Source organism: Chanodichthys erythropterus, chromosome 12, assembly GCF_024489055.1.
Source record: "Chanodichthys erythropterus isolate Z2021 chromosome 12, ASM2448905v1, whole genome shotgun sequence".
Taxonomy (NCBI): Eukaryota; Metazoa; Chordata; class Actinopteri; order Cypriniformes; family Xenocyprididae; genus Chanodichthys; species Chanodichthys erythropterus.
The window spans coordinates 2,889,318-2,911,393 of record NC_090232.1 but is presented as its reverse complement, the minus strand read 5'-3'; the positions used below and the strand labels follow the sequence as shown (position 1 = coordinate 2,911,393).

At 35.6% G+C, this 22,076-nt stretch overlaps 1 protein-coding gene and 1 long non-coding RNA gene across 2 annotated transcripts; both read left to right on the top strand.

The window, feature by feature from the left end:
* Window positions 1–280: 280 nt before the first annotated feature.
* On the top strand, window positions 281–2,870 carry LOC137032775 (uncharacterized). Its single transcript, XR_010896744.1, has 4 exons — window positions 281–573; window positions 1,013–1,102; window positions 1,937–1,960; window positions 2,066–2,870. It is a non-coding gene; the product is annotated as an uncharacterized lncRNA (long non-coding RNA).
* A 3,691-nt stretch (window positions 2,871–6,561) lies between these two features.
* On the top strand, window positions 6,562–20,578 carry LOC137032932 (CD48 antigen-like). The gene is made up of 12 exons (XM_067404961.1): window positions 6,562–6,738; window positions 9,639–9,938; window positions 14,035–14,295; window positions 16,297–16,407; window positions 16,813–16,845; window positions 17,146–17,160; window positions 17,317–17,349; window positions 17,656–17,706; window positions 18,684–18,734; window positions 18,889–18,921; window positions 19,221–19,281; window positions 19,519–20,578. The coding sequence occupies exons 1-11, from the start codon at window positions 6,672–6,674 to the stop codon at window positions 19,274–19,276; spliced, it is 1,011 nt and encodes a 336-aa protein (XP_067261062.1). The 5' UTR covers window positions 6,562–6,671; the 3' UTR covers window positions 19,277–19,281; window positions 19,519–20,578.
* The last annotated feature ends 1,498 nt before the right edge of the window (window positions 20,579–22,076 follow it).

Sequence of the window (22,076 nt, the reverse complement as noted above, 5' to 3'; positions counted from 1 at the left end):
TCATTTTATATATATATATGTCTTATTTATGTGTCTATTTCACTTGTTAGAAACTCTTGTCCTCAGACAAAGAGATCACTTTCTGGCGAGATGGTAGACAGACAACAGTAAATAAGACAGACAAGATACAGATAGCGCTTACTGAAGACAACAGAAGCTAGCGTTCTCTGTTTTTGGGCGTGCTTTATAGTCCGCGACGTCGCCCGCCTATGACGTCACGTTCTCTCTCTCATTGGTTGGATACAGTGGTGCTTCACGAACACAAAAACACAGAGGATTCCCATCACGTCAACGACGTAGCGTCGATAGTTCCCACGAAAGGGAACTTCTACACCTGTACACTTGATAATGGTGCAAGTAAAGAAACCAGTGATCCGGTGTATGAGAGAGATCTGTTTAATGGTGAGACAGTGATTTACTTCAACATTATTTCATAAGCAGAAAATCATATGAATAGTGAAAATAAAATGAAAATGATTCATGTATCAATGTGTACTTTGCTAACAAAAATATCACTTCGCTGCTTGCTGTTGGTCTCCATCGTTGTGTTCATCACCACAGAAGCTGTTTCAGGTATGAGATCACAAGCACACTTTACCAGACAGACATTTCACAGAAAGAAGTTTGTTAGGTGTTCTCGCAATTCATCTTGAAATTTGAAATCTTGATTTTTAATGCTCTCAGTTGCTCCTCTCCACCAAAAGACTTATTTTGTTTATTTTGAGAGACACTAAACATGTTTAAATTAGTTTGGAGAAGAGATAAAGCAAGAGCTGAGAACTGTCATCATCTGCTGTGGTCATTTTTCATATAGTGGTTGTGGTTGATCATCTTGCTTGTCGTAAAAAACACCATGTTTGCAGTTTCTTCCTCTTCCTCTATATTCTGCAGTCTCTGCATATTCAGTGTATTTTTAAAGATCTAATTCTGATCATTTAAATCTGTTGACATTTTTATAAGTATATGTATATATATATATACAGTATATATAATTTTTTTTTTTTTCTTTTAGTTTTAGACAGGGGATTTGTCATTTGGATTGTCATTGTTTTGATCTGCATGGCTTTTATCCTCCTTTTCCTGTTTATACCATCTTTATATGGTAAGACTACTATTGTGTTTAATCTTTAAAACATTTGAAATGTATTTCTGTGCTTATCATTTCCTTAAAACTGAAACATTCAAACCTCTGTCCGAAACTTAACAAAAATTGCCATTTGCAACCTGTTTTACTTTCATAATCTGACTGTAACAAAGCGGGACTCAGGCAGGAATCCATATGCAAAGCTTTATTAAAAGTGAGCAGGGTCGTACAGGCAGGGTCAAACAGGGACAGCAAGGGACAGGCAGAATCGTGGTCAGGATATAGGCAGTAGATATCGTTCACAGTCCAGATAACAAGAAACAGTCCAAAGGCAGGAGGCAGAGAATCATAAACAGGTAACAGGCAGGATCAATAACAGACAGGCAGACAGGATACAAACGCTCAGAATTGCAACCAGGGAAAACAAGACTTCGCAAAGACGTGGTGTGTGTGTGTCTTAAATAGTCCAGATAACAAGCTACAGGTATATGTGGCAAATGATGATTGGTGTGGAGTGTGCATGTGACAGGTAGGAAGGATTATGGGAAGTGTAGTCCAGGAACAGACAGAAATCATGACACTGACATGTTTCTGTGTGAAAGCAGATATTCTGTGAGAAAACAAATAGTTTTATCCATTGATTTAAATGGATTATTGAAAATTCCATTGAGCCATTTTGCTAAAACAATGATTTAAATGAGTTTAAAAGTCTTAAATTAGGCTATTGGTGAACATTGAAGAAAAGGAAAGAGCATTTGATGAAAGATTGAAGAGGATGCACTCATTAATTGTATATTGATGCTCAATTTCATGTTGACTGTAAATGATTGAGTCTCACTGTTGTTGTTTAAGGTTATTGTGTTGAAGACGTCCAGAGTAAGTTTACGTATTAATTCCTTGTGGAAAATAATTAACGTGCAAAATCACAAATCAAATGGATCTTAGTCTGATCAACTTAAAAATGAGCATTTTTCCCCTCAGAAATGACAGTGATTGACTGATGCTCATCATGAACCTTGTGACTCTTCAAATGTAAAGATCTTCTCGACACATTTGTCTAGCTCTAAATCTCAGCTTTACTGAATCATCTGGAGCTCTGAACCGTCTGTGCCTTCATAAATTTCTGAATATATGAATCGAACATATGCAAATACTTTGTTTTCATAGTGACAAGATGAGAATCTCTATATAGTCTATATTTTCAATTTCACTTGCTCTTTCAGTTTCAGTTGCCATGAATTCATTCAAACGGTCAATGCGATATTTTGTCATATGAAAGTTTTATGAATATCTCTATCCTGACCCTTTTAAAGAATTTAATTATGTGATACATGAACCTTCTGCATGTAAAAATGAAAGAGAAGACATTTGTCATTTTTTTTCTTTTTCTTGTAATGATTTGAGTTTCTATTGTATTTCTATAGCTAATATTAATTGTAGTCTTTGCATTAAAGATGGTTTTTATTTACATTTTTTTTTTTTTTTTGAAAACCAAAACAAGTCACTAGAATCTACTGTTGTCTTATTATTGTGGCACAGTTTTATTTTCACAAAGGTTTCTTTAAAAAAATACCTACTTTTTTATGCGAAGTAGAACATTTAATCAAATCACTAAGAATAATTCATAATAAAATAGGAGATATGATGAGATCTTTCATGTACTGTAAATGTTATTATTATTATTTTTTTGTTTCTGCTTTTGTCTGATATTGTTACATAGTACTAAGATAAGTGTATATCTTTGATATATCTATATGCTTTAAACAGATCAGGTAAACAATACTGTGTGCACTACTGTCATTATTCTTGCAATAATAAAGTTATATAAAATGTTTGTAATGTTCTTGATGGCCACTAGATCAGTGAATCTGAATCTGAAACCATCCTCAAGGACCCCAGAATATTTATTGGTAAAAATTATTTTATTAATTATTAGGCTTAAATGAAAATATCATCACAGTGAGACTTAGTGACCACAGGTAAAACCATACATGGCTACTCACTACCACTGTCAAATGATATTATATGTTATATAGGTCTATAAAAAACACCTAAACACAGGTAAAAACTATACACACCTTCACAAAGAAATGAATTATATATTCCCCTACCCACATAATAAATATATTGCAATATAAATGGCTATAACATAGTTTGTTTGTTTTTTGCACATTTCCACAAACCATGGTAATTTACTTCAGTTTATTCATGGTAAAAGTTTGTGTGTTGTTGTGGTGATTTTGGGATTTAAAAGTCTTATCTTCATTTATGGCATGTTTTTCCTGTTTTCCTCATCAGTCTTATTGGGAATGTTGAGGCTGTTTCATCCGATTTAAAACTAGTTTAATCATCAAGTGTTTTGTGGTTTATAACTGAGAGGTGTGTGTCGAATTTGGTGGATCCAAAATGGTCAATATTCATATTCATACATTTTATTCATATTTTATGTTAATCATTTATGACTTATGATTTATCAATATTACTTTTGATTTCATATACTCATGTACTCCATATATTAATATTATGTTATCATTTCTTCAGACATGTGATAATGCAAGATCTGCAAAATTCCCTAAAGGGTGTCAAAATAACCCCTATATCTATTTTCATCTATTTTTTTGACATTTGACCAGTCTATGACATAATGGATAAATCCATTTGACCTTTTCTTATTAGATCAAAACATAAGTTTGAGTGGGATGTAAGTTTTCCTATATGCTTATGGTATAAAATGGACTGAGTCTTTGATAGTTTAGCTTTTTCTTTGCTCTTTTTACTTCTCGCATCTCTTCTTCTCTCATTTCATTCTGCAAATGTCTTCATTTTGTTCCTTCTTTCTGTATATTCTTCATCTGTTAGATACAATACTCTAGATTTTATTATTAATTATTAAGGCGAGACACCCCGGGTGAATAGGGTAAAAAAAAAATTAACTAATAGATATCACCATACAACTGAACTCGACAAAGCCAACCTGATATATAGTATTTATTATTATTATTATTATTATTATTATTTTATTCAGTAAATATATTTTTGACAGGGAAGCTGTGCGCAAACAGGAATATTTATTAATCTATTAAAAAACAACAACAACAACAACAACAACAACAAAAACATCCCAGAAAAAAGGGCACTTTCTCTCGAGGAAGAAAAAGGGCAGGGGCTCAAGCCCCCTTTTATGTCTATGTGTGCACGTGCCTGCCCCGAACCCCCCTAGCATAATACATTTTGTGACCTCGGTAAATATAAAACCCTGCGTACGGCCCTGTTTCTTTTCTATCTAACGAAATCAAAGGTAATTGTGTATTTCTCCGGTTGTGCACACTTGGGGACTAAACTTTGTATGCACTGTGTGATCAATGTGTGAAAATAAATGGGAGCAAAAATGCGATTGAATGTAAAGGTTTGTGTCTCGTTGTTCTATTTAAAAAATTTTTTTTTTTTAAAAATCAATAACTACCGATTGATTGGCATTTTATCTATCTATCTATCTATCTATCTATCTATCTATCTATCTATCTATCTATCTATCTATCTATCTATCTATCTAATGTATATATCTATATATCTATATCTATATCTATCTATCTATCTATCTATCTATATATATATATATATATATATATATATATATATATATAAAAAAATTGCATAAAAAATTTGGAGGGAGGACCCACCCACATTTTTTTTGCTTCCGACGCCCATGCGCCAAAATGAGTTTTTCGCGTGCATATGATACGCACTTTATGGAGTATTATACGTACGAAACTGGATTGTTTGTCCGCCATAAGAAAAGCTGCGGCACACCGGTAATCTTGAATTTGAACGCCTGTACGCGCTGTGCACTATGGCTGTGCATGACAGGAATGTATGCTGCGTTCACGTCACCTCGTATTTACCGGATTCTTGAAATGACAACACGTGACGTTATATTCGGAGCTGTTCACGTCCTCGGACTGGGAATTATGCGTTTCCATGGCACCACTATCAACGCCTAAATGAATCTACAGCGGTCAGGTGGTACTGCGGCCACGTGGTACATGTGGGAGCTTTCAGAAAACTCCCAGCTTACAAGCTGTAATTACGAGCTCTACGAGGACGTGAATGCTTTTTACAAGCTAGAATCTCGTAACTACAGGAATTACAAGGCCGCGTGAACGCACCTTTAATCAGCGCACACACGAGCTTGATTGACACTGCTAAGACACTCCTCCTGACTCTGATTGGTTGGTTCTTACCGGGAGCGGTGTATTTCTGCAAATGGCAATAGGACCACTGGGAGGAGCCAGAGGAGCTTGATTTTTTCACAGATTATCTGTCTCATATTCTACTGTCAGGACATAATGACAGGTTTAACAAATATGTAAAAAATTCATTTTTACAAAAGTTACCTACTGCAGCTTTAAAGAGCCACAAAACGGTTGTTATTGTTTGAATTTCTTTAAAAATTACACAATTTGAAAGCTGGGACTTTGTTTAACATCATAAGTAACCTGTTCTGTCTTGTCTGTCGACGTGTTGTCAGTGTCCTCGATGTATTTTTCACTGTGTGGCGTGACAGCGCCATGGTTTGTCGGACAAAGCAATAGTAACTAAGGGAGGCGGGTCTTTGCGAAGGGTCAATTCTCGGCCAGAGTTAAATCGCCCAAAAAGAGGAGGTACTCCACAGAACGTGATTGACGCTGATTGGACTATAGCCTATATCCAGAGGCAGAACAAAGTAGTCAAAGTAACTGTGTTCCATCACTATAGAAGTCGTTTTTTTTTTGTTTTGTGTTTTGCCGCACCAAAAATATTCTCGTCGCTTTATAATATTAATTGAACCACTGTACTCACATGAACTGATTTAAATATGTTTTTAGTACATTAATGGATCTTGAGAGAGGAAATGTCATTGCTGGGCCATCGGATTTCAACAAAAATATCTTAATTTGTGTTCTGAAGATTAACAAGGTCTTACGGGTGTGGAACAACATGAGGGTAAGTAATTAATGACATTATTTTCATTTTTGGTTGAACTAACCCTTTAAGGATGTTATTTATTTTATTTTTTTGAAAACCAAAACAAGTCACTAGAATCCACTGTTATCTTGCTATTGTGGCAAAGTTTTATTTTCACAAAGGTTTCTTTAAAAAAACAAACAAACAAAAAAAAAAACTACTTTTCTAGAGTTCTTATGCAAAGAAGAACATTTAATCAAATCACTAAGAATAATTCATAATAGGAGATATGATGAGATCTTTCATGTACCGTAAAGGTTTTTTTCTTGTTTCGTTTTATTCCTACTTTTGTCTGATATTGTTACATAGTACTAAAATAAGTGTATATATTTGATATATGCTTTAAACAGATCGGGTAAAAAATGTACTGTGTGCAATAATTATCATTTTTCTTGCCATAAACGGCCACTAGATGGCGACATTAAACCGCTGCAGGTCTGAACGCCGCACCCTTTACTTTCGGTTTCGTTTGAGCGGCTTCCTCTTCAGTCAGTCCTTTCTTCATAGTGTGTCGGGTGTGCGCCCAAATACATTCAGAGTAAAATACAGCAGATGAGCGCATGAAAGTGTACTTTGGTTGAAGATGGTGCTTTTAAGATTCCTGTCGACCGTCATCTGTGTTGTGTTCATCACCACAGGAGCCGCTTCAGGTACTTGATTCGTCCGTTAGCATTAGATCGACTTTAGCATGAAAGCAAGAGAGAAAAGAATCGCTATTGGCTTCTTCAAGCCGTTTAGTTTTAAAAGATATTATAATATTGTAGGGTAATTTACAAATACCAAATGATTACGGTGTATTTTAGATAATTATACTCTCGACAGTCTCTGCCGTGGAGTTATTAGCCACAGGTCGAGGCCTACTTCCTGACAAAGGGCGTGTAGTTAATAATTCAGACGATTATAACATGACTACTTTAATACATCACGATAATAATCATGTCTATATATTGTGTTCTTTACATGTATTTCATGTATAGTACATATTTCGATACCATACTATGTCTAAATTCGGTCATTTTTAGGTTACTTTTAGGGAGTTTTTTTGGGTGACGTGATGTTCACCGGAAACTAGCCGGCGAGGAGCGAGTCTTGCTGCTTCTTAACTTTTTGCAAGTGCTACTCTCTTGGGTGCTTGTCTATAAACATAATTTTTCTCCAAACAAATGTATAATTTAGAATAACAGGCATATAACGTTTAAACATGAAAAAATGGGTTAATAAAGGCATTACGGTTATTTTTTGTTAAATAGTCGTTTAATGAAAATGGTCACCTGTAAACAATATAAAGAATATTGTATAGTTTTCGATGCTATACCATCCTGTTTAAAAGAAATGTAAGTAAGGAGAATATGCTGCGTTCACACCAAACGCGAATAGAGCGTCAAATTCGCGTCTACCGCGTCTAGTTTGCCGCTTGAACATTTTGAATGCATTCGCGCGTCTAGAGCGAAATAGACGCGCGTAAAAAACAAGCGTTTGAAGCGAAATTGACGCGCGTCCGAGGCGAAATCCGCTTCTTGTGGGAGGGGCAAGTGCTAGGCGGTTGTCTGTTTGCAAGATGGCTGATGTTGATTGTGCGTTCATCCAGAGAGCTACTGCTTTGTATTTACTCAGGAGAGCAGAACAGCGGCGTAGGGGTCAGCGTCGCGGGAAGGCCGCGGGTCGATAAACGTGTACGTGACTCAAAAGTGAAATGTGTATTTACAACTTACCAGGTAGCCCAATCTCCTCACCGACACTCTTCCAAGCGAGGTCCTTTTTATTCCTGTCTAAAGTATGAACTTGTGTCATAAATCTCTGGGTGACTGCTCACTGATAATATCAGTCGTTCCTCCATTTTGAATGAGTGACTCCGGGCGGGCCTGCCGCCACAGCAGCAAGCAGGCTCCTGATTGGTTAACGCGGCGCGAATTTACGCCAAAGTTCAAATTTTTCAACTCGGGTGTCAGACGCGAATTCGCGTCAAACGCGTAAATGCACAAAAAGCACCATTCGCGCGAAACGCTCAATTCGCGTCATTCGCGCGAAACGCTCAATTCGCGTCATTCGCGCGAACTAGACGCGCGAATGAGGCGAATTCGCGTCTTCCGCGCCGCACTAAACGCCTCATTCGCGCCGCGAGACCTCCAGACGCGCGTAAACGCGTCTGTACATTGACTTAACATTGAAATCATTCGCGCCAGACGCTCTATTCGCGTTTGGTGTGAACACAGACCTGATGTTGAAATGAAGGGACAGGAGAGTTCAATATCTTCTAAAACATTTTGGCATTATAAATTTAAGCAGCATTGAGTGGAAATATGCATGTTTGGACTGAGAATGATTGTTTCCACCTATTTTTTTTTTTTTTTTTAATGCATTTATAGCAGAATGTTTTGTATTTCGACTTATGCTGTGTTCACACCAGACGCGACTTGCGCGAATAAATCGCGCTATTCGCGCGTAGTTGGACGCTTGAACATTTTGAGTTTACTCGCTTCATTCGCGCGTGACATTCGCTTCATTCGCGCGTGAAAATCCCTTCACAACAGACGCGAATTCGCGTCATGAGAGGGGCTCTCCCGCTCCTTTATGTGTCCCAGACTCTCCCACTGCTTTCTGCACACTTCCTCTGAATAAACACAACTTGTCAGTGGGGAAATAATTGTAAATTACAGCGAATAAGCCCAATTGGTCGTCTTTAGTTGGCTTGTAGTCTTAATATGTATGTATATATAGCTCAAATTGAGTAAAGACCGTTTTTTACAACTTATCAGATTGTCTGACCTCCTCACTAACTTTCTTTCAAACACGATCCTTTTTATTTCTGTTTCTATAAATGTATGAAGATGTACAGCGACGATGATTTTGTCCTCCATTGTTGTTTCGAATTTCTGCCTCAGCTCGCTACGTCACGTCACTACTAGAGCAAGCTCCTGATTGGTTAACGCGGCGCGGAAATTCGCCAAAGTTCAGATTTTTCAACTTGCGCGATTCGCGCGAATCGCGTCATTCGCGCGAATCGCTCAATTCGCGCCGCGTCATTCGCGCGAATCGCGTCATTCGCGCCGCTTCATTCGCGCGAATCGCGCCGCAGGATGTCAATTCGCGTCTTTGCATTGACTTAACATGTAAATCACTCGCGCTTACCGCTTCATTCGCGTCCGGTGTGAACGCACCATTAGACGTCTTTCTCTGTAAATGCTTAGGCATGAAATATTATTTTTCTAAAAAATGTCTTTTTTTATTTTAATTTAATAGATAAAGATTACCACCAAATGTGTCCTTTATTGTTAATCTTTGTTTGATCATGGGGAAATACCATATGCATAAACTATATATATATATATATATATATATATATATATATATATATATATATATATATACACACATATACTTGTTGTAGTCTATATTTGTTCAACAATGTTTTATTCCATATTTTACAAATGATTGTTGTCATGTTCATTGTTGGTAATGTGACTGGCCTTTCAATAAAAAAATCAAAAAAGAAAAAAAAAAATTTGTTTGTTGAATCTTGACTAACATACTCTCATATTTTATTCATCAGGTGTAGATGTGTTGAAAGCAGTGGGTGATCCAGTTTCTTTTCGTCCAGACAAACCTCCTCTTCCTAATGTCACCAGCATAATCTGGAAACACATAAACACTGCTGGAATTACTGTCAAGGCGATTGAATGGGATGAAGGAGAAATTCTGATCCCGAATCCAAGATTCAAAGACATCACAAAAGTTGATAAGAAGACTGGACAAATCACTATTGATGAAATAAGTTTCGAACATAGTGGAGTTTATACCATTGACATCAACAGTAAAGAGCAGCAACAGAGATTCACATTGATTGTTAAGGGTGAGTGAATATTGATTATTTAAATATTTTAAAAGCCTGATTTAATAATATCATATGTAATAATATCATATTAATATGATTTTTTTTTTTAAATAGACTAAGTACTGCTTCTTTGTTCCATAGTTTTATCAGTATTTTTTGTTCCATATAACACAAAAATAACAGTATGTATGGAAGTACCCAGGGCTTGGAGATACAGCTAAAAAAAAATATCGCTATATAATTTTTCAGATTGTTCGGTATCGTTAATTATTACAAAAGTTTTAATAACCTTTTTAAAAAAGACCAGTAGAAAAAAATGTTTGAATTTAACCAATGCATTTTAATTAAGACAAACAACAAATAATTTATTTAAAAAATATGTAAGCACATATTTATTATATTTTATATGAAGATTAAATAATTAAGTGTTAGAAATTTACTAGAGGTTCTGACAATATTAATTGCTGCAGTCTATTTTAAAATTTTTAATTAATTTGAATGAATTATTTTTCAAAAAATCTGTTTGGATGTATGATTCAGTGACTGTTTCATTACTGGATAAATCGGTGTACTTGAAATCTGTTGAATGAAGATTCAACGTCAAATACATTTTTTTGACACTCACTTGTCGCCACCTGGTGGTGAAACAATGTAATCGATAAATGTGCCGTTTTCAGCGCTAAGTTTCTTTCAAAAGCTGATTTGCTACATTTCGATCGATAACTTTGACATTTGTGTTTATATCTGAATTATAAACTTTTAACTCAGTACTTCTGTGATTAATTTGAATATTTATAACAGAAATAAAGATACTGTGTGGCTGAAAACACTATTTGTACCAGCTGGTCTCTCAAGACGAATTTTGAAGTAGATCAACTGTAAGATGTTAGGAGACCATGAAACTGCCACACTGACATGTACTTTTTTTATTCACAATCTCCTCGTCACCGGCAGGTACAGCACTCATTTTCATGTGTTTGTGAGTTCTGATTTCACGTGGCGATTGTGCTACTGAACCTCACCGCAGCTTGTTTACGTGTCACTTGTAGCGCGTCTGTTTGTGATCCAGGGATGGAAATTCTGTGCCGATAGCCTAGTGGTTAGTGCACTGACATATGGAGCAAATGCGTTCACGGCGAACTGAGTTCGTTTCCCGTCTCGAGGTCCTTTGCCGATCCTGCCCCCCTCTCTCTACTCAGTGCTTTCCTGTCTGATCTTCACTGTCCTTTCCAAATAAAGGCACAAAAAGCTCATATATATGACTTAAAAAAAAAAAAAAGATCCAGGGACAGAGCGAGCTTGAGAGTTGTTCATGCAATCGAACTTCATGTCTGTTTACTTTTTTTTTTTTTTTTTTTTTGAGTACTTTATTTATAGGTATTTATGACATAGTATACTACAATACTTCCCACTTCCCATTTCCCACTTAACTATAAGAACACAGCTAGCACATCCGACATTTAACACAACAGATGTGTAGCAGCACTATGCATTTACAAGGTATAAAGTACATATATTATAAAAAGGTATAGCAATAATAAAAATAATTAAGAAAATAAATAAATAAAGAACAACTCAATAACTGAAAGGACTCAATGACCTTATACCTGCCTCAAACTGCCCAGTTTTCCAAAGTTGTGACTAACGTGAAAGGTTTTAAAACAAAAAGTAACATATCATCAGAAAAATTTGTTACATGCAGGACTAATGTTAGGATAGATCCTAGCTAATTTTGAATTTGTGAAATGCAACCTATGAAGTATTTTAAATTGGATGAGGGCATGTCTGGCACAGGATGATGATGAATGTACTTTGTCTAAAATACCACTCCACTCTATATCAGTAAAATCTCTACCAAGGTCAGGTTGCCAAGAGTTTTTAACAAAATCTGTGCTATGTGGACCTATGGTGCTTATAAGAGAATATATGCGGGAAATTAATCCTCTGCCCTCTGGTTTTAAATCCAGCAATGAATCCATAACTGAAGGAGCAGGTAATTCAGGAAAAAGACTTAAATAATGACTTAATAAAACTCCTTATCTGCAAATATCGAAAAAAAAAATTGTTTTGGGCAGAGAGAAATTGTGTGCAAGCTCCTCAAAGGAACAGAAAACACCATTAAAAAATAAATCTTTTAAAAATCTAATTCCCTGCCCCTCCCATGTCAAAAATGCACTGTCTGTATAGGATGGGGGAAATAAACAATTAGAGACAATGGGACCAGCAATTGAGGCAGTCTGTAAGCCATGATGTCTCCTAAACTGCGACCAAATTCTTAATGTATGTACAACAACTGGATTAGGTGATGTAATGAAACTCTTTCCTGAAATTGGAAGTGGTGCACAAAGGACTTAAGAGAATATTTGGTACATGCTTCCTCCCCTTGCACCCACACAGGAATAGACTGCGAGTCCCAAGCTGGCATCCAATGCACTATTTTGAATTTTTGAATATTGCTTGCCCAGTAATGAAATAAAAAATTTGGTAAAGCCATCCCTCCATGGCACTTCTGCAAAGAGGATTTTCCAATACGAGGGGATTTACCCCCCCACAAAAAGGAGTTTATTAACTTATCTAGGTTGGAAAAGAAGCATTTTCTTATGAATATAGGTACATTTGAAAATAGGTATAAAAAAAACGTGGCAGAACCGTCATTTTAATCAAGTTAATATGACCAAAGACAAAGACAAAAGAACATCGTCCGTATATAAAGAAATTTTGTGCTCAATGCCATTTCGAGTGATGCCTTTAAAAACAGAGGACTGATGAAGTAACGTGGCTAACGGCTCTATAGAAATTGCGAATAACAAGGGCGAAAGCGGGCAACCCTGCCTTGTCCCTTTCTGTAAGGAGAAGTATTCTGAAAATACATTATTTGTACAAACAGAGGCTAATGGGGCGGAGTATAAAGGTTTAATCCAGGAGATCATATCTTCAGGGAAGCCAAATTTTTTGAGAGTAAAAAAAAGATATTCCCATTCAACGCGGTCGAATGCCTTTTCGGCATCAAGAGAGATAATGCTTTCTGTATCCGCGTGTGAGTGAGTATACATAACATTAAACAAACATCGGAGGTTGTTAAAGGGGTTGCGACCTCAAATAAATCCTGTTTGGTCATTGTGAATTATTGCAGGCAAGATGGGTTCAAACTCCTTTTCTAAGTCGTCGAGTTTCGCCCTCATCCGTTCGTTATCTTTAGACAAAGTTGCGCACATGGTTTCAGGAGAAGCAACCACATCGGTGAGTGATTCTTCGACATCCTTCAGCTTTTGCTCCTGAACCTGCAGTGATGTTTTCACTGCCGAAATTGAAGATTTCAACTCAGACAGAATTGACCTCTGATCTGATACCCCCGAGGAGTTCGCGGATATCGTCCCCGTGTGCCGAAGCAGCCATGTCCGCTGTCGTTGCTTGTACGTTTTCTTCAGCAGTATCTGCGGCCTTTTTCGTATTGGCCCTCGGCATATTAGGTTACTTTTGGGCTTTATTAAAATCTAATTAAGTGACAAGCACCAGATGTGTAGAGAACTATAAAATAATAAGTATGATCAAAAGTAATACTCAGAGCAGAAACTGCGACTTCTCACTCCGCCATCTTACCGTAAGTCCGTCTGTTTACATTTTAACGCATTTAAGTGTAACTATATCAAGAGTTATATCGAACATTTTTTATATAGTTATCGATGAAGGTGTACCGTCGATAAATATTGATACCTTTTTATCACCAAGTACCATGGTATTTTATGATGCTTCTTGGAGTACAGTAGAAATTCCATGACTAGAAACAATCATAAACTGAATGATTACCATATACTTGGAAATATCTTAATGAATTGGTACAGTGATGGTATCTGATTCTTATGTCTTTGTAATTTGTGATAATACAATGGTATGATTATTCATGCACCATGGTATTTACTGTGCTTTAAGGTACTACTACCATGGTACAGATCCAGATAAACTATTTTGTATGATGGTACTTTTTTTTATGTAAAGTGATAGTTTGTATTAAAAACACAACACATTTTGTAACCCTTGTGTAGTTGTTTTTGGTTTTATTTTGTTTTGTCTGTGGATTGAACGTTCATACACTTTTTCATTGTTTGTTTCACAGAGCGGGTACCAAAACCTGTGATAAATACACAGAAGATCAAAGATAACCCTGATGTTGTGTATTTGAACTGTGAGTACAGTGAACCAATCATCTGGAAGAATTCTGCTGGAGAAACACTGACGGGTTCACCAATCACTCCGGAAGGAGAGTCCATCACAGTCAAAAAAAATGGAAATCCAGAAACCTTCTACACCTGTACACTCGATAACGGCGCAAGTAAAGAAACCAGTGATCCAGTCTATGAGAGAGATCTGTTTGAAGGTGAGACTGCAATTTACTTCAACATTTCTACAACATTTCAAATTCAGATTCATTTATGTTTGAAATAAGCTTGAAAAACATACAAAGAAGCAATATTTCAGGGTTTTATTTGACACAGCAAATACTGATGCCATATTTGTTATCTAGGCAGTGAAATTCATACATTTTTAAGAGTGACTTAAATGCCAAAACACTTTTACCACTGTACAGACATGGACATGATCACTGTTTTCATGTGCTATCTGCAATGAACCTTAATAGAGAAGCATGGGATCAGAGTTGGTGTCAGAATCACATTGAGTTTTGGGTAATTATGAAGTGAGAAAATACTTTTCAGTAGATTGATTAGCCTCACAGATTGGCATCTGCGACCGTTTTCATGTCAATAATCTGATGCATTACTGAGGAAAAACATTATCAGCATACGTAATGGTGCTCTGAGAAATCTAATCCTGTCCGAATGCCCATGTCTGTGAATGCTGTCCGACTTTTATGTTTCATCTTTTAATATGGACATCTGTTGGGAAAAAAAAAGAAAAAAGTAAATAAAAAAATAAAATTAAGGCATGCCAAATAACAGAAACTTCTAAGACTGGCTATTTTAATATGAGTGTCAGGTAAGACGCACGTATAGATTGCTCTGCTCATTTATGTTTCTTTATTATAAGCAGCCACTTCTATAAACTCAAGTGAAGTTTGTTTAAATGTTTCTTTTTTATATTGCATTAAAATGATAAAGAAACTCTCACTTTTTTCACTTTCAATTCAGTTGATTTGAATAAATGTCTAATATAATGACTAACGTTGCTTAAGTTTAATATTATGATCATAAAGGCAAGCACATGGCATGTGTCTGACCTATTTTTAGCAGCATTCAGTATGGGATTTAACTGTTTCTGGAGGAAGTACACTATTTAAAATGGATCGGGGAATGAAGGGTAGGTTTAGACTAGTAGGTTGCAAAAATTCAGTTTAAACATTAATGAAATGCACTTATTACTTGTAAATAAGGGCTTTACTTGTATATATTTCACAATCCTTGCAGGTTAATTATTAAGGTGTATTGGTAGCATACTCTGTCCTAAGACTGGGATAAAAATATAGATTTCTTGCTGATATCAATTCTCAAAGGATTAGTTCAGTTCAGAATTAAAATTCCTGATAATTTACTCACCTCTAAGATGTTAATGTCTGTCTTTCTTCGGTTGAAAAGAAATACGCTGCATGATATATCACTTTAGCATCGAAATCGTGATGTGTGCATCCACAATAGTCACATCGCAGGATGTGCGATGTCTAGTATAGGGTTTGTTAATCCGTACGGACCAGACACCATGGTTCAAAACGCATGTGACTCGCGGATTAATTGCAAAGCTTGACCATCATTCATTGAAAGTTTATCATTTGAGCATGTTTTAGGTCCTTTCAGTTTAAACATTCAAGCGATTTTAAACCATTTGAGCGCACAAAAATGCGAAAGAGATTAAGAGAACTCAATTCTGAACATGCACACACATTTTTTTTCTAAAAAAAAAAAAATAATAATAATAATAATAATAATAATTATATACTTTTTAACCACAAATGCTCATCTTTCACTGCTCTCTGATGCGCCATGCATTACGTAATCATGTTGGAAAGGTCATGCGTGACGTAGGCAGAACAGAAGTACCGATTATATGTCTACAAAATGAATGTGCAAAAACTAAGTCAAACGGCCTTTACAAAAAAAAAAATAAATAAATAAAACATTAGTGTCTGACGATCCCTGCATCAGTTCACAAGTGTTAGCACAAAATTTCATAGTTGTGTCATATCTTCATCACACATTTTGATCGCTCACTGGAGATACTATTACAAACATTATGGATTTTATGCAAGTTACACAAGTTTAGTTCATGTTAGTGTGTTTTGTAATGTGCCATCTGTAGCCTTCATTACAGTACTGAAACATCTTTCATTCAGCAACTGAAGCTCATGTTCTGTTTTCCTTTTCTTCAGATGATTCAAAGAGTGGATCTGGGTTGATAGCGGGTATTGTCATCCTAATCATCTTATTCATCATCATTGCCGGTGTCATTGTTCTGTATAAATGCAACAATAACTTTAAAAGTAGGTTTCCTATTGTTTTATCTTTTATAATATGTGTTTTTTGCTCAGAAGCTTGAGTTTGTAGATTCCTGTACTTTTCTCCAAACGCTAGACAGCAGTGTGTTTCTTTTTGCTTTAGGATTATTTTAAAAGATAAAGATTGAGATTATTTTAAATTTATTTCGAAAGATAAATTAAGCATAGCTTTTGCTCTAATAGTGATATTAATACAGGAAAATGTAACAGAAGAGCTGCAAGATTTTGTCTTTAATTTTATCCCTGTTTTACATTCTTAGGAAGTGTGTGTTGGATACTCCTGCAATGCTAGAAAAAATGTAATTTTTGCAAAGTGTACCGTCAACAACACTCAATTTTAATCTGATAATTAATCAGTTTGTAATTACTACATATTTTTTTTTATACCAGAGCGTGTTGATGACCGCTTTCCATGTTTCAGTGGTAAGTTTGTTTGTTCGAGTGATTTTTATTCTTATTTTTATTGATTTTAAAAATTATGCCATACCAGCAGCTTACTATAAAAATACTTGACATAGATAATTTGATGGAAATTTAATTTCTTTTTGTATTTAGCGTTTTTTTTGTTTTTTTTTTGGCATTTAGGCCATTGTTTTCATATATATATATATATATATATATATATATATATGTTTTATTGTTTGTGGTAATTTACTCTTTATCATTGTGCATGAAATTGATAAACTCATGGATCTTCTTTCTTTCTCACAAATGATACTGAAGGATCGCAAAGTAATGGTAAGATGTAATGAACTGTCATCTCTTAATAAAAAAAATCAAAAAATATATCTAGAGTATATTCTCAGAAACATTTTATGGCTGTCAACATAATATAAAAGAGTTGCATTTCATTGTATGGCTGATTGTTTATTATTTTGTTTATTAATTACCAAGCTCCCGAGTTGAAAGAAGTTAAAACAAACTCAGGTAAGATGATAAAAAATTGTTGGTTTCTCATAGACAAATAATCACATCAATAGTTCTTTATAAAGATAAACATTTAACAAATTTACTTAATTTATATTTACAGTGGATTGCTCTCTTTGTCAAGTATAATTCTCTCAAAGTGAATAATATCACATTATGATGATGATGATAAAGACATAATGTTTGACATAAGCACAGCGATGTTTATAATTCTTTACTCTGCATTCTCTGGATCTGATGTGTTTTTGACACTCTTAGTTTTTAGCTGTCCTTGACTCCTGTTTGTTTATATTTGTGATTTCATAGAGCATCAGCCTCTCAAAGGAAAGGATGGAGGACAAGAAGAAGAAAACGGTGGTAAGATAACTGCACATTAGTTTCTGGACTGAAACAGCCTGATTTCTCTCATTCATAATCAAAGCTGAGTGTTCATTTGAAGTTTATACTCTGTCATGTTTAATTTCAGTTAGGGCTGACCGATATATCGCATGCGATTGTCAGTAAAGCCGGTTCCCTGATTACCGCTAAATCGCCATCACCTGCTTTCAAATGGAGCGGCATTTAATAGACAGAGCCGTAGTTCACTGACAAGCCACGCAATATCGCGTTCATTATCGAAGGCGATTCATCTGCGATATGAATGCGATATTGCGTAGCTTGTCAGTGAACTACGGCTCTGTCTATTAAATGCCGCTCCATTTGAAAGCAGGTGATGGCGATTTAGCGGTAATCAGGGAACCGGCTTTACTGACGAAATGCGCGTGACAATCGCATGCGATATATCGCCCAGCCCTAATTTCAGTATAAGTAATTTGATCAAGATCAGAATCTAGCTCTGTACTTCTCAAGATCAGCATGTTATTCAGTACATTGTTCCTGATTTAGTTTCTCTATGTAAATACAAATTCTTCTTGCTTGCTTTACTTTTTAGAAATGAACAACAGAGTTTGGTGGAGAAACAATAACAAAACGACAGATTGATTTTTCATCGTATCGGCTTGCAAATTTTCTTTCACAAGGATGAAATCCTCAGTTTAATTGCTACAATGTATTCACACTGCAGGACCTTTTTTTTTGTTTTCTTTCAAAATCTGAGCTTTTAACTGGATTTTCCACACTGTTATTTGTAAATCACTTGGATCTGTGTGTTGTTTGTGTCATTTTCACCATTTCTGTGTTATCTGGATTTCTTGCTTTAGTGAGAATATAGCTGTAGCATTTTGACAATCCTTGACATAGAAGGACTACCAGAAGCAAGCTAGCAGTTTGATGAGAGCTTAGATTTGTCCCTTTACACCCCTTTGAAACTGATGGATCTTCTTTCCTTCCCACAGTTAAAGTGGGAGAACAGCCAGATACTCCAGCAGGGACAGCAGATAGCAATGGTAAGATGTAATGAACTGTCATCTCTTAATACAAATATTCAAAAAATATATCTAGAGTATATTCTCAGAAACTTTTTATGACTGTCAACATAATATAAAAGAGAGTTGCATTTCATTGTATGGCTAATTGTTTATTATTTTGTTAATTATCAAGACAAGGGGGTGGAAGGAGATTATGTAAACTCAGGTAAGATGATAAAAAATTGTTGGTTTCTCATAGACAAATAATCACATCAATAGTCCTTTATAAAGATAAACATTTAACAAATTTACTGAAGTTATGTTTACAGTGGATTGCTCTCTTTGTCAAGTATAATTCCACTGCATGTTATCATGCATGATGATGATAAAGACACTAGAAAATTTTGACTGAAGCACAACAATGTTTATAATTCTTTACTCTGCATTCTCTGGATCTGATGTGTTTTTGACACTTAGTTTTTAGCTGTTCTTGACTCCTGTTTGTTTATATGTGTGATTTCATAGACATGGATGTTCAGAAAAAAGAAGAGAAAATCAGTGAAGCAAAACCTGCAGCATAAGTATGGTAAGATAACTGCACATTAGTTTCTGGACTAAAACAGCCTGATTTCTCTCATTCATAATCAAAGTTGAGCGTTCATTTGAAGTTTATGCTCTGTCATATCTAATTTTAGTATAGTAATTTGATCAAGATCAGAATCTAGCTCTGTACTTCTCAAGATCAGCATGTTATTCAGTACATTGTTCCTGATTTTGCTTCTCTATGTAAATACAAATTCTTCTTGCTTATTTTACTTTTTAGAAATGTGAAAGAGCAAAGTTCGGGGAAACATTAACAGAACAACAGAATGATGATTTTTTTCATTGTGTCGGCTTGCAAATTTTCTTTCACAAGGATGATCTTTGTTTTTCAAAAATGAGCAGCAAACTTTGTATGAATTAAATTAGTTTGTTAAAATTACAAATTTTGAACTTTTCATGTATTCATAAATCAGTCCTCAGTTTAACTGCTACAATATATTCACACTGCAGGGGATTTATTTTTCCCAAGTCTGAGCTTTTGACTGTATTGTCCGCACTGTTATTTGCAAATCAGTTGGGTCTGTGTGTTGTTTGTGTCATTTTCAGCATTTCTGTGTTATCTGCATTTGTTGGTTTTGTGAGAATATAGTCTTGCCATAGCATTTTGACAAATCCTTTACATAGAAGTGACTTCCAGGAGCAAGCTGGCAGTATGATGAGAGCTTAGTGATATGTGCAGATTTGTCCCTTTACACCCCTTATGGTTGTGGTGGTGTCTCTTACCCACTTCCTTCTTGGACCTACAAGGACACTAGTTTCCACTGGACAATAAGGAAAGGTGTGGTTTTAAATTTGAGAGCAGCAGTCAAAAGGATGCGGTAGGAGATTATTTTCCTCATAACACCATACTATATATCAGATAACTAATCAAATTTGTTGTAGTCAAACATGGCCAAAGATCAACATAAGTGATATGAAATTTTTAAATCTAAATTATATTGATTCTCACAGCTTGCATGGAACTGTTTGTAACTAACATGTAAATATGTCTGTATTTATGTAGTTTTTTTTTTTTTTTTTTTTTTAAGGATGTTACATAATTAAACACCTATTTACACATACACTTTGGCTACATTGGGCATATCCATTGAAGCAAGGCATTGCAATGGCTTGAGGCTGTCATCACAGATTTGGGCGCATGATTCAGATCAGGGTCGTCTTTTATACCCTGATATACTCACTGCAAAGTTCTCTTTCATTCGCTTAAGAGTAAAAAAAAAAAAGATCGAAATATGTGAGCATTGGTAAACCATTTGCGAACATCCTGACGCCGTCCACACTACTGAGAGCATAGCTATGCAGAAATGTTTGCACCAGCTCTGCAATTCAGCACTTTAAACAATAAACAGCTTTACAGTATTAAACATGAAAACCAGAGTCTGCTGTTTAAAGTAGAATTACAAGTTCTATTTCTGCTATACAGCGACTCTCCGTCGTGTTCATGTTTTTACTCGCGGACAGAAGAAATGAACTGGAGAAGATTTCCATGTCAAATAAGGTGGAGCCTCAGTGCCACACCTACCTATTACATCATTGCCTTAGACCAATGGTACCGCACTGGGCCCCGTGCTTTAGGAGGCCCCGCGGCGATTGCTACCGGGAAGGCGATTGTGAACGGACCGAATGGCTTAACTCAAACTGGTCCCCACCCGATGCTTGTGATGGCCCTGGTCCAAATCCATTTGCATCCAGAGTTTGCCTTTGATGTGATGTGTGTCCAGTGTAGAAAAGGGTGTATTTGTAAAATAAAGGGTAGATTCTATTTACACTGAGTGTAAATAGCTGTATATACTGTTTGTACCAAGTATAAATAGCAACAAATAGCCCTTAGTGACAGTTATGGTAGTCACATAAAGTGAAGCAGTTGTAATATGCTGTTTGTACTGTTGGTAAATTGAGTAGTGGTGGTGGGTTAGTAACCTAGGTTGTGTGTTTGCACTCAGTGTAAATAGACAGTGCCATAATTAAATAGAAATGTGCTAATAAATTGGCAGGAGAAACAACTCTGATACTGAGAAACAATCAAATCAAAATTTGTGCTTAAAAATGATGGCATACAATGCAATACCTTGCAGATTGCTGTATTGTTTTGAACACATTCTGATTCTTATACTATTTAGCCCTGAATGACATTCAAATGTATTTTAACACATTCATTTGTTTTTGTTTTTTTCAATAAAGCCATATGTATACTTTTTAATTATAGTATTAGGATTCAAAGGAAAACAGGAAAATGTCATTTTAGGTCAAGTTTTGGTAGCTTTTGCAATTCTAGTTGTAATTGTAGTTTGTGCCTAGTTCATTTGGGAATTTTAAGAAGATTCAAAAGCACGACTCTAGAATGATGATACATTTTCCCATTCAAGGCCCCTCTGCTTTTTTGAGCCAAGTGGGGAACTCCCACATTGCTTGGACTTTTAGCTTGGGGTGTGGTTTTGATTGACTCATAACTCACTCATGATATCATAGTTATCTTTTTTTGTTTGATAGATTGTACATGGTCACTGCTTAAGTAAACTTTAAGTAAACAACTTTTTGTATCTGTTATTTTATTAACAATAGTGTAATATATTCTGCTTTTTCACTTTTGTTCATAATACAAAGTTTCTGCCTTCATATCATGCGTCTTGTATTTTTAATGTTAGTTTGTTGGGGGAATCTAAAAGGCAGGTTCTAAAAGTGCTCCAGTAACTGATCATATTGACAGTGAGGAGCTCAGTTTGATGGACAGTAAAGGGTGTAGAGGGTGTAGACTTCCTCTTTGAGGTTTGTAAGATA